This window comes from Lytechinus variegatus, chromosome 3 (assembly GCF_018143015.1).
Source record: "Lytechinus variegatus isolate NC3 chromosome 3, Lvar_3.0, whole genome shotgun sequence".
NCBI lineage: Eukaryota > Metazoa > Echinodermata > Echinoidea > Temnopleuroida > Toxopneustidae > Lytechinus > Lytechinus variegatus.
In genome coordinates this window covers 37,232,289-37,246,483 of record NC_054742.1, presented here as the reverse complement: position 1 = coordinate 37,246,483, position 14,195 = coordinate 37,232,289, and the positions used below count along the sequence as shown (strand labels likewise).

At 33.8% G+C, this 14,195-nt stretch overlaps 1 protein-coding gene across 7 annotated transcripts in view; it reads left to right on the top strand.

Annotated features, from left to right (window-relative positions):
• LOC121410924 (neuronal cell adhesion molecule-like) overlaps window positions 1–9,618 on the top strand; it is a 118,371-nt gene extending 108,753 nt beyond the window's left edge. For all 7 annotated transcript variants that reach the window (XM_041603316.1, XM_041603310.1, XM_041603313.1 and 4 more), the window contains 4 exons: window positions 1,624–1,788; window positions 3,033–3,161; window positions 4,304–4,391; window positions 4,768–9,618. In XM_041603316.1, the coding sequence (XP_041459250.1) occupies window positions 1,624–1,788; window positions 3,033–3,161; window positions 4,304–4,391; window positions 4,768–4,981 (596 nt within the window). In that variant the 3' untranslated portion in view covers window positions 4,982–9,618. The remainder of the gene's footprint in view (window positions 1–1,623; window positions 1,789–3,032; window positions 3,162–4,303; window positions 4,392–4,767) is intronic.
• The last annotated feature ends 4,577 nt before the right edge of the window (window positions 9,619–14,195 follow it).

The following is a 14,195-nucleotide window of genomic DNA, read 5'->3' as shown; positions in this document are numbered from 1 at the left end:
AAAGATGGATGGATGAAGTGACACAATGGAATATTTATAAGAGAAAATGTGTGAATATGGAGATGATAGTGTAGAGAATTCATCATAAATTAGCATTCATCTTGATATTGATATACATGTAGATTAAGTATTGATGAATTTCAATATATTTTTTTATTACGACTTTCTGATGGCCGTGTTTACTTCATGTTTCTTGTTTTTATTTATGGTTTATAAATGTGGGTCTATTATGTGTTTTATTCAATAAAAACATCAGGATAAACATGATTATATGGCCTTCTATTTGGTCCTCTTATTCTGAACATCAGTAGTATGATTAACAGATCTGTACATAAATAAATGTTCCGTTGTTCCACTAATGATGATTATGATTGGCTTTTGCTGATCTCACAATGAACATCAGACTGGGTGATGTAGCGAAAAATCACTAGACTCGCAAATTGATTATCATATTTTTTATAAGTGCACACCATTAGAGGGTTCTTTATTACTTCATTTAAACTCTGAATACAGTGAATAGACATACTTAAATTTATATTGTTTTAAATATAGTGAATAGACCATATTGTTTGCAATATGGGCATTTACATATAGTTACTTTAATTGCCACTATTGTGTTCTGCATTGCTTTGTTCCATTTTCAATGGAATTTGAATGCTTTGCATAATGAGGAAATTAAATACAATTTCAAAATTATATTATAAATTATGATTTAACTCACACAATTTTTTTTCAAGGTCATTTAGTGTAGTATACTCTCAATTTGTATTGAAATCAGTATTATTGAAAGCATCAGTTGTGACTTCTCTCTTCAGTGAAAAAATGGTCTGTTTTTGGTGTCTTTTGTAGCTGAGTGTGACCCTCAAACTGGCAGCTTTAACAATAGGACACAATTTTGCTGATATCTTTCAACAAGCTGAACTCTCAATGACCCCTGAAAGCAAATCAATATATTTCCATGCATGATTACTCCAGAATGAAAAATGAAGTATTAAAAATGGAAATTAATGCATATAAATCACAAGTACAATGTATATACACTAGTTCAATAGACCATATGATGTCTCTTCATAATGACTTCTTTAGAATTGTAGATAAATAGTAAAGTTTGTGTGTTTGTTGAAGTTTGCTGTATTGGATGAGAGACAGATGAAGATATTCTTTGTTTTGTGTTGATATATTGTGAGGTTGATTAATGGACTGAAGTATTGAACAATGATGTTGATGAAATATTTATGAATATCTTCATGTACTGTAAAACTCTATTTGTGTTGAGACTCTTGAGAGAGATAGTAACACTGATAATGGTTTGTTGTCATTTTTTTGTGATCTAATAAATTGGCAAGATGTATTTCTGGTAATAATTGTCCCTTATATTCATAACAGATAAAATACATGATCATCTTTTCTGCCTCAGTTCTAACTTAGATCAGAATTTTATACAATACCTTTGCTATATTCATGTTGTCATTTTGTTTTTATTGCAGCCCTCCAAAAAATTGTTTACTCTTTGTTTACTCTGAACAGTTAATTAATGCATTTTCCAATCTACCCTCGATAGAATGCATGAATATTACAACATTAAGTTACATCTCTACATTCTCAATTTTTTTTGCATTACAGACGACCAAGAATTTCAAACCTCTGAACAGTTTGACGTTCTAGACGAAGACCTCATTATGGTGAGTGGACTAGAATCATCAACGACCTACACGGCACGATTGCGTGTTACGAATGATGCAGGCAGTACCGTCAGTCCTACAACAGAATTCAAGACAACTGGCACAGGTATGAAGGCTGTTCACAAAGCAATTCCTAAAATTATGCATTCATTTATAACAACTTCTTATGAATTGCCAAAATAATTGTCATCACCTGTTAACAGTTTGTGAATATATTTCAAATTATTCTATTGACACCAAGGCCCCCCCCCCAAAGAAAAAATGATAATAATAATAGTAAATTCTTAGCCCCTGAAAGGTTTTGTATTGTAATAGTTTTATTAATCATATACATACATTTCAACTAACTTTGGCAATAAATACATTTAAAACACACTCTTGGCTTTCCATACTCCTGTCATTTGTGAATTTGTGCATTAGGCCTACTTTACAAACAATATAATGAAACAGCCACTAGATTATTTCACCTATAATGTAATATTCATGAACTTTGTTAGCAATGAGACAGAGGTTTGTTTTATCAAAGAAATTTAATAACTATATTTAAAATTGGAGATTCTATACTTCTCCTTCTATGAAAGCTTTTTCATCTGATACATTAGAATTCAACTTGGGTCAAAATTTGTTTCCTAAAAAGTGTCAATGTCATTTCATTTTTTTTTCATCAGGAAAACAATAAATTCTGTAAATTAAATGTTCAGCCGTTAGGTTGTCTTCTGAAATTCCAACTTCATCTGGCCATTCCAAAAGTCATCCAACCAATTAGGAATGAAATGTTTGCTTCCAACATCAGCCCAATTGCACAAACTACTCAACAAGGCTTAATCAGGAATGTTACCTAGCAACAGTAACAAATTGTCCAAGAGTTGCTCTTTTTCTATTCCAATTCAAACGTAGCAATTTTGACAGACATCAGTGTGTACCATTGGATGGGAAGTAAACGTACCTATAATTGTGTTTGCACAACCTGGGTGGGAGGTTGTTTAGATTTTTCTCTCCATAGCATAACTATGTAAACTAGATTTGTGTCCTGTGTCAGATGCTTCCATAGGCATATACTGTTGTTAACAAAATTCCACCCTCTGTATATGGTGTACAACGAAGGCATTTGTGAATCCTTATCATACATTTATTATTTTTGCCTAACTTGTCCCCTCCCCATTCAATTTGTAATTCAACTATTGCGCTCCAAGATGAATTGATTAGATCACATGTAGTCATGATTATAATTAATTCATCATTACATCTTTGAACTAAAGGACATTATTGGAGTTCAAAACAAAAATATGTTTGACATTATTATTAATGAATTAATTCTAATACAATTAAATATTATCCCTATGACTAAAGGTGCATTGGCTGACGATGGTTTTGTCTTGGGAACCTGGATGATTATTCTCATCTGTATCATCATCCTCCTTATCCTCATCCTTCTAATCATCTGTATCATCAAGAGCCAGAAGGGAGGCAAATACAATGGTAAGTCACATGGGTTATTTCCCCTCTCCCTCCTTCCTTCTTCTTCTTCTCATCCTTCCCATTCTCTTTTGTTTCTTTTTCCCTGTCTCCCTTCCCGCTCTTCTCACAGTGAGCAAAACTTTGCAAAATTGATAAAATTTGATGCTTTCACGGGAGCTTTTGGGGATTTTTTATCGTTTTTTTTTTCGCCCAAGACCTTCGCCTCTGATACCCTTCCAAACTTTTGTTGACATGTAAGCCAAGATAAGTGTCCTTTTTTGCTGGAGGTCTTGGTGCCATATCAGAATCCAGTGAATATGTTTTACTATTGATGCCCTTTCTCAGTGGTCTTGGATGCCCCTGAATTCAGACCTGCCAACCAGTACGTTTTTGGCGTATTTAGTACGTTTTTACAACCAAAATATGGCACTATGTTTTTTCTTTCATACATTTGTAAAAAAAACAATTTAGAAATATTTTTTTTTTTTGCAAAATAGTAATTTATTGAGAAAAATCATCTCTATATATATCTCTATTTCATAAAACTTACACAAATATGGTTATAAGATCAATGTAATTTTTGGTAATTTGGTTTTTTTTTCATCTGCAAGAGCAGTGCGCATTTTAGCTTGCATGCAGCTTGAGCGCCGCGATGAGCGAGTGCACCACGCATTTTATTATGAAATACACTTTTTTGGGGGGGAAAATACAGTTTTTCATCACAGAATACAGTTTTTCATTCCCAGAGGTTTGCAGGTCTGTGAATTGAGCACCACCTTCCCAGAAATTGAATATTAAAAATAGCCTTGCCCCTTTGAATTCTGAATTCAAACGTTTCCCCTCTCTTCTTACCCCACCTCCTCCCTCTGTGCAAGTACGACATATATCCCCACCTTACCAGAGAAGTTGCCCAAGGTATTCTTATACTACCCTGGCTCTACGAGAGTTCCATTTCCGCATTTAAACATTCCGCCTGGGTAGAGAATGGCAATTATTGATAAATGTATTGCCTACAGCATTAATCCTGTGGAATGACTTGAACTCATAAATCCAATTATACCTTGTATCCAATAGATCAAAACACATGTTTCATTCGTTATACAATATCATCCCTCTGCGTTGAAACAATTATATCATTGTTGTATTTTTATTTTCCATTTCAGTGTCTGATAAGGAAAAGCAACTCAACAAAGACATTGAAAGCACACCACTGAAGGATGATGGAGGATTCGATGAATACAAACCTCCCACGTAAGTATGACAAGGATAACCAAGCAAGATTACAGTGTAACTCTCATGATTCTCATGTTATTTATGACTATTATTTTACCTGATTCATTATAGATGAAATCTTTCCCCCAATGTCTGTGGATCAGACATAGTCTTTGTATTTTTCATTTATTTTTGAGGTAGGTTTTTACTGAGGGCTACACAATATCAAATTTTGTTTAAAGTAATACATGTAATTCTAGAGTGAGAAATGAGTGAATGTAGGCAGTCCTGTGATTGGAAAAAAATTTGCTTCTAAATTGACCATTTTTGTTCTGGTGTTTTGATGTTATTATGTTTGTTTGGGATTTTGAAGCTGTTTATAAAGTAAATAACATTTTGTTGTTTTCTGCTGCAGTGGTGCTGATGGTGAGCCTCTACGAGGGTCACAGGGCAGTCTGGATGACAGTGAACATGGTAGCAGCGAAACAGACAGTCTGAAGGAGTATGCGGACGGAGAGACTGGCAAGTTTGATGAAGAGGGATCCTTCATTGGACAGTACGGTGATAACAAGAAACAAAGACAACCAGATGATGAGCAGGGAGGAGCAGCTTACTCAACATTTGTCTGAGAGTTTGCAAACTCATCATCAATTTAAACTCTCTTTGGATAAATATCGTTTGGACTTTTTAGATTCTTCTTCTTGAGTTGAAGCCCTGTTGGTGTTGGGCATGAGGGAAGCTGTGAATTGAACTTGGATTGAAGTGATAAGATTTTGTGATTATGCCAATCGCGATGATGTGTTCAAGTATGTTTCACAATGGTGTGGATCTGCTTTCTAATTGGAGAAATTTTGAGGTTGTGTTTGGTTAGAAACACCGTTTTCTGTTCTCAGTAAAATAAAAGTCCTTGTACTTATATCTTTAGCAATGTTGGCAATGTTAGGAGATTGGATTAAAAGTTTACAGCTATGTAAAGGATATGGATAAGTGTGTGCGCATTTAAGCGATATTCAAGTACAAGTGTGACCCTTTGTGATCTTAATTGTATATCTAGCTTTGATTCACAACCAGGAATGACAGATGTCACTTGTTAACAAAATTATGAATCCAAGAATGACCCAATGAGAGAAGTAATAACTTGTGCACACATTTATCAGTACCTTTAGCATACTTGTGTTTCTTGTTTACTACTGAAATTTAGAGTTTAGGTATAATGTTTATGTTTCTCCCTGGTATATCTAGTTCCTTTCTTTCCCCATTCGTTGGTGCTGTCATGTAATCAAGCAGTACTAAGATGTGTTTAGCATCTTGTTACCATTCTAATCGTATTATGTGGATGTCAGTGATGAGAATTGGGTGATATTATTTATGCTTCCTAAATATTCTCCTCATTCCACTCTGCTAGGTTTGAAGTAAATAGGCCACGTATTAACCCATTGCCTATAGTAATTAATCGGTCCATGTTATCAGTTTATTGGAATGAGAGAATTTATTAGTCATTGGGTTAAATATTCAGCTGTGATGATTCGAAGCATGTCAGACGTTCTTGCCAAGCATTTATCATCACCCCTGCTTCAAAATATGCCTATTTCTTTCACTTTTGCATGCATATTGGCTATATTCAGCCAGAATATTGAGACAATCTCCAACCATCACATCTGCCAAAGTGTCGACAAAAGGCAAATATGTGATGTGATTAGACCTACTTGGAAAAGCTGGTCACAGTGTTCTGTTTCATTAGATAATCCCAAAAAGAAATGGGCTGCTACGAGAAAACTTCTGCTGGCAGATAATATTGGAATGTGGCTTGCTCAGGAAACAAACTGTGGTGCAGAGCACACCGTATGAGAAAGGGGCATACTGTTTATTACTTTGCTGTCTAATGCAGTCATCCACTACATCTTATTGCCTTGGTGTGTTCACAGATAATTCTGTATGTCAGACAGCAATTTAATGAGAATATGCCATATATTTAGAGTGCACGACATTGTAATCTTGTCTCACTAGATGACATTAGAGCAGGCCCTTACATTCTCTTCTCATTCCAAAGTAAACATTTAAACTTTGGCCCTGTAGCACAAAGTATAACAATTGGTTGTACCATTGATATGTGTAATTGATTGCCCATAATGATGGCAATGGAATCAGTTCCAATAATCAATTGCTTATCTTTGTGGTATAGGAGCCTGAACTGCACATATAATTCCATAACCCGGCCAACAGTTGTCAACATTGTTGATCCTTATAATAAAGCAACCTTGTTCCCCTACATCCTATTTTTTTTTACTTTTTCATCAAGAATTTAAATTCATTAAATCAAACTATCATTATCAGGTAACAAACCAATTTTTGTGTGATGAATTATATTTTATTTATTCAAGTGATCATAGTCATCATATTTGGCAAAAGATAATGTTTTTAATTGTATCAAGAAATTAGATAATGTAAGCATACTAAATTACTGACATTTTGTTTGTTTCATGGAAGCAACCAAATGCTTCAATATGGTGAATATAAACATCATTTTGGTTTCTAAAGAAAAAAAGCTAGCATAGAATATAAGCTAGAATATGTTTTGCAATAGTTCTCATTTTTATATGTTCTTAAGATGTACAAAGGTTTTTGACCAAGTCAAACATCTTGTATATTATTGTGAGTTTTATACTGTTTCAATTTTTTGAGATGCATTAAAAAACCTTGTATTTTAAGTTTTACTTCCAGACTTTTACAAACTTAGAATGTATATTATTTTTATTTAGTCAACATAATTGCTTTAAAATTGATCATTCAAGCATTAAGCAAGTTTTCAGTAGCAGAAAATATTTTTCAAACAACTTGCTCATTCGAATTTGTTTGATTGTATTGATCAGATTCTGGGGTAATTTTTTTCCTCTCAGATTTAAAGATTAATGATGGCTTTATTTTCATCATTAATCAGAATATTTTAATGCACTTCGTCTAACACAATGCAATGTTTTTTTTATTTAAAGTTAACAATGATTTGGTTATCGTTTTGGAAAAAGTGTGTAAATTATGCTGAATACAAGCTTTGTTGGTAAATTCATAGTCATAGGAAAGACCTTTTTTCACATGTTAGTTCATTCCAGAATTATATTTTAAAGGTGAATATAATTTCTGTAACTTTTCTCCATTTTTCCATTGCTTTAGAGCAGTGATATTTATTAGGATGATATAAAGTCTGTTTGTAAATAATTACAATGTGTTTATTGAGAGAGTTAGTTTATGTCAAGGTTTGAATTTCCTTGGCTGAGAACTCGTGTGTTCAACATGTGAAAATGAGATTGATATAGGTACTGTAAAATTGTGAGTGGTTTTATATCAACAGATTGTGATTCATTCTTATGCAATGACAAGAGTGAAAGGCTAATTAATGCCTCTTACACTGACATGACTTCATGTCACAGTCAAATGTTTTTAATATGGAAATAAGAATAAGGTGGTTTTTAAAAGAGCAATTGGACATGGACTTTTATTCTTTTCACCTGTAAAATATTATAAAAAAAATTGTGATAAAGGAATCACTTGCTTTCAAGCACATTTTAAAGGATTTATTGTTCAAATTATAATTGATGTTCCAAACGTTTGCATTTAAGATGGAGAATTGAGCAAACTTGTTTGTAAGTTCCTGAAATGTATTTTTTTCAACGTGTAAACTTTCACAGTGCAAATTGATCAGTGTGTAGCGAGCGATATGATATTCACTTTTACATAGTCGTATATACTTGTAGATAATGATACTTGGGTCAGGAGTAAAGATAATTATGGGGAAATATTATGTTCCATTGCATGCATCCTTTTATCCGATATGCAAGAGAGAAATTATGAATATTCAATTTCATTTTTAGTCTGACCAAGTGGCTATAGATATCTTAAAGCCAATAATAACATTTTGTAATACACAACATATTCTATAGAGGGGGGTCAAAATTTAGAACTAGTAATATGATGGGACGATTGGGAAATAGGATGTACGTGGTTAATGAAGATGTGTACAATGTATCCAATCTTGACTGAAAAAAAAATCTTGTATGAATTAGATTTGCAGTGAAAGACACTTATTGTGATTTTCAGGCCTTTAAGATACAATTGTCTCAAAATCATTTGTACATTTTGAAGTTAAAACCTGCAATTATCATGTTTAGTGTATGTATGTTAGATCACTATAAACTACATTGCCACATGATTGGAACAGTAGTATAGCACACCAAGTGTAGATATATTAGTCAGTGTTAGAACCTAGTCGTATATGTCAAGATGTTGTCATATTAATCTCTGTATCATTTCTCAATTGAAATTCTTGCAACAAACAATTGAAGATCAAGTGTATATACATGCAAAAGCATTGTGTATTTACTCAATGATACATGCATCTTTGGAGATAAGATATCAATGAATGCGATGTTTGATGTTATAATCCCAAGATTTTGGTTACACAAATGACATGGAGTACTCATAAAATTCAATAGCGACTTGTGTATTTTTCTGACCATCTTCTTGAACATTGTACTGTAGTGTCTTCTTAGAAGTAATTATGAAGAAATGGGACATTCTTCTCTCTTTTTTCCTTGTATATTCAGCTTGCCAGGTTTAGTGTTATTGTTTTTATTTCAATCATAATCTTGATTTTTTTTCTGCTTCTTCCTATCTTTTCTCTGCTGAAAGATGACCTTTCATTTTATTCTTGTTTGAAATTCATAATCATGCATTCAGATACTAAATGTAGTACTTTATCAACATAGCGTCATATAGGTTTTTTATATGAGTCATTTAAAAGCAGCATATTTCAATTTGTTTTCTGTTTGTGTATTTTTATTCATTTGCATTATTTTCTACTGCTAGATGTTAGAAGTAGAGAGAAAGCTGGTTTGATCCATCATGGGTCTTGGTGATTGTTTCTATGCTGCCGTGCGCTCTTTTTTTTTTAAACATGCAATCAAAGATAGATAAAAATCAGAAGCAGATTTTAAGATTTATATTGTATAGTTGTGTTGTTGCTTTGCTTGTATTTAAAGACAATAATCAGCGCAACAAAAGAAATATATGCCCCTATTCCACCTTGGTTTGTACATTGTTGTATTTGTGGAATTGATAGGGTAAGTGAAGCTGTTTATAGTCTTTAATGATAATTATATAAGATGTTTTGTCTGTTTTCAGCATAAAGAATTGATTCTTTTTATTTCCATCGCCTGTTATTTGTGTCAAAATGATACTCAATTAAAATAGTTGTCAATTGTTCAAAACATTATTTATTTCTGTGTCTTTTGTTGTTGAAACTGCTGTGACATTCTTATTTGACAAAAAGATTTGCTGGTGCATACTCAAGAAAACTTCTGCCATTCCTGATGTATCACCAGTTCTTACAACCACTCTGGGTCAGTTTATCATCCTCTCATATGTTACATGATCTTGCACTTGCTGAATCTAAATCAGGGTCCCCTCTTACAAAAAGTTTTATACAATTTATCCAATCAACCTCAAATGTATGGAAATTCATCATTGTCACATTTTTTTTTCTACAGGAAATTTGCACTATGTCATTTCTAAACAAAGAGAAGCACCTTAACTTTTCAAGAAAGCAATGAATGTATGAATAAACAGCATATCTAGAAAATATTTTTTTAAAAACATGCATTTTAGATGTTGACGTTGTTGGCTTTCCATAGTTGTGGTTGATCAGATCAATCACAACTCTTTGTAAGATGGAGCCCTGGTTTGCAGACATGACAGGAGTGAGAGGAGAATGTTGGTCAGCTTTTGATGTTCTCAAGTCAAAGATCTTCCAATGTTTAGATTTATATGTACCCTGTTATCTTAATACCAGACTGGTCCTTTGTGCGAGCAATACAACTTTTTCAAGAACTTTGCAAGCAATATTTCATTTATCAATGGAAAGTGATGTTATACAAATTATGCTGTTTGATGCATGAGAGAATCCAGTGCAAAAGAAGATTATCTTTATCTGCTTTATGTGTATTAGATACCCCCCCCCCTGAACTGTAATGTAAGAGTGAGTAAATACAGAAAAGAAAAATAAAGAAGTACATTTTTGTTTGAAACTTTAAGATGTAGATTAGTATTGACCATAAACTTTTCCACAGTATGATGTTTAAAAATTGTACTTTTTAGAAAAAATGTCTATCCATGACACCACCATTTTAGCGTTTTCTTTGAAATCAAGATAAAAAATTTGATTAGATGTACATGATTGTGAAGCAGCGCCAAGGGGGGGGGGGCATTTGAGGCAACCAAAACCCATTATTTCTCAAATAGTGTAAAAGGAATGGTAAAAAGAGAAAGTAAGGAGGGTATTAAAAAAGTAAGGGGTCTGGATTATTAACTCCATAATACCTTTTTTTATTTGTTTATTAATGAGAAAGAACGATTGCATTGTCTCCCCCCCCCATGCAAATATTCCTGCTGGAAAGTATACAGTGATTACAGTGTAGTAGACTATGTGAAAATATTATTCACACTGTTAAAATGCTCAAATCTAACAGTGTGAAGGTAATTTCACTTTGTGTTCCACGCTTTAGGACTCTGTGTTCTTTCAAGTGGGATCTTATGAAATTGTATGAAATTGAAATTGTGACATGAAGTCCATGAAACTGAAACTTTATTTCGTGTACCTTACTCAGGACCTTACTACTCGATGGCACAAAATTGTCAAATAAGACCAATTGTCAAAAAGAGTAATTGCCACGGTCAGGTGGATAGCGCCAGCTTACGTTACCGTTGCGATAATCACGAATCCTGCAGGTAATATTCAGCTGCGCTGTGCTGTTTATTGACGTCTGTCGGAACTCAACCGCGTGGCCAGGATTTAATTTTGGAGGGCCGGTAAGTGCACGCAAAGAGTGCCAACACCATAGAGTTATAGTACGTATTTAACTCTATGGCCAACACTCGCTTGCTCCCTAGGGGGAGGGTGGAGGTCAGGGGTGTCGATCCATTTTTCAGATGGGGGGGGGGGCAAAATCATGAATCAACGTCCCAAAGGCTCCATCGTACAAAACAAACAACCTCACCCACCCACACATATATATATATATATAGAGAGAGAGATCTGATTCATGAGATACAGACACGTATCTCACTAACAAATTAATGCGAGCTGATTTTTTTTTAAGTATATTGACCTTAAAACAGGAAAAGGGTACCTGTTTAGGACTGTTTGTAGTAACTTATGAGGAGGATAAATATTTCGACACTACACAGATAATGCGAGTGCCGAGAGCGAGCTGAAATTTCTTCTGACCTGAAGCTTAGTAAGAATTTTTGGTACCAATGATTAAGATTGGTATCTAAAAAAAATGACAGTTTAATGGACGTTTTTGATAAAGGGCACGCTATATATATACAACAAAAGATTATTGCAAATCGAAGCGGGAGTTCTTTTGAGGTTTAGAACTGAAAACGGGACATTCTATTCACCTATTTAATCATGAAAAGTATTGGTTTTCGCTACAGAAATGATGCGAGCGCGAAGCACGAGCTGAAAATTTTTATATTCCAATCTGAAAAGTGACATTTTGAGCACGATTTTAAATAAAGAACGAGTTGTGTATCTCAATCTCGCTTGCTTTACATTACAATCTTATTTTATTTTTGCACATCCGGAATTATTGGGGGCAAAACAATATGTTTGCCCCCCCCCCATATTTTCATTGGTGGGGGCGATCACCCCCTCTGCCCCCCACCCTCCCCCAGGATCGGAGCCTCTGGTGGAGGTTCCCCCCCCCCCTCCTGCGCGAAGCGTGAAGTTTTTGATGTCTCATCAAATTCAAATAAAAAGAAGACGTGTCTTGCTTCTCTAGTACCCGAATTTAATGAAACGCTTAGATACAAAAAAAAGGTTTTTGAAAGAATTTATGAGTACCCCAAATATGTTAAAAAAGATGAGGAATTTGATATTTAATCCTCTTTCCGCGCGAAGCGCGAAAGCTAAAATATTTAAAGAAAATTGAGAACAGAAGTTGTATAAAATGCATTCTTAATTGCTCAGATCAGATTGATATTGCAAAAGATTTAGCCACATTACACTCGCAAAACAAGTAGAAGACACTTATGCAGCTAGGAGGAAATATTCCTTCCTGCAGAATTTCAAAATTTCTCTGAAAATTAACCTGCTCTAATTTGGATATTTCTTATAACTCGATTGCAAAGGAGAAGGAGCTCAATATAGTGAAAGGGATGATGTTACCTTTAAAACGATATTTGCCATTCCATGCACGCAAAACACGGAAACCTGACTGTGATTTATTTTGATAAAAAAATAATGTGCAATTTTGCTCATATTAAGCGCTTACTTTTCCTTTTTCCTTATTCATTTGGTGACCTATGGAGAAGGGCTATTATATATTTTCCTTTTTGTGGGGGGCGTGGGTGACTATTTGAAAACAAGTGTGTAATTTGAACTCTTTCTTGGTTTTTGGAGAGGAAAGTGATTATTTGCAAATTACATTTCTGTTTTTCAGAAAGAATTTTAAAGTTTGAAATTTGTATTACTTTTGGCGGTGGTCATGGATTTTATTTCTTTTATTTTTTTTTCAGAGGGTTGTATTTTCTTTTATTATTATATATTCTTCTTCTTTGTTGATCAAATTGGTGGTCATTAAAAGGACTGTTTGGCGTTGAAGTGGGAAAAAGAACGGGAACTAAAAAGTCTTGCCGTAGTTGAGTTGAAGAAGTCGCCGTTCTGGTTCATGTTTCATCACCATTATTATCATCACCACCACCGCCATCACACCACCACTATTTTTATTCCTTATCCTAAACATCTTCCGGATAATGTATGCATGCTATCTTTACACGTCATGCCATCGTCAATTAAGTAATAAAAGGATAGACTGGGCTGAAATTTTTTATATCTAAATAAATAGAGTATTCACAACGCAAAATGCTGAAAATTTCATCAAAATCTGATAACAAATAACGAAGTTATTGAATTTTTAAGTTTATCAATATTTTTTGTGAAAACATTTTTATGCACATCGTCATGAATATTCATGAGGTGGGCTGATGATGTCACGTCCCCATTTTCCCCTTTCTTACGTTATTACATAAAATCTATTTTTTTTAATTTTTTATACATGTCAGCATGTAGAAATGACGTGTCTACATTATGATGAAATAAGTTGTGGCAATAAATAACTAATGCACTTAATCAGTTGTCAACCCAATTGTTTTAGTTCTTGGTAGAAACATTTTGAATAAACCCAATTTCATATAATCAAATGCGAAAGAACGAGTGGGGATATGACATCATCAGCCCACCTAATGAATACTAGTATTCATAAAGACCCTGAATAGAATTGTTTCACCTGAATAATGCAAACCGTTAAAATTCAAAAACTTTATTATTGAATACGCCGTTTAAATCGTCGCCCAAATCGTGATAATGCGTATTTAGGTAATTAGAGCCGAATTGCTTGACACATCACCCCCCCCCCCAAAAAAAAAAAATACTGTAATTTTTATTTTACGTAGTCATCCGTCATCGCAGTGGACCCTATGGGGTGGGCATTACCATTATTTTGTTTGTATGTTTTTTTTTATTTTGATTGTTTATTATCATTTTTTCTGAAGGTCGATTCCTTGAAAATCACATGAAGTCCCGGGCATAATGTTAGCAGAATAACCAATTGCGCATGATTTTAAGGACTGTCCACCCCTCTTCCAAAGATAAAAGTGTTTTATAAAAAAAAAATAATAAAAAATAAAAAAAAATGCCAAAACTTTCCTCAGATATGCTCTGCGTTTTGGCCCCTGTCTTTACAGCTTGGCAAGAGCCAGTTAATATATTTATCACAGGAGTAAATTCCG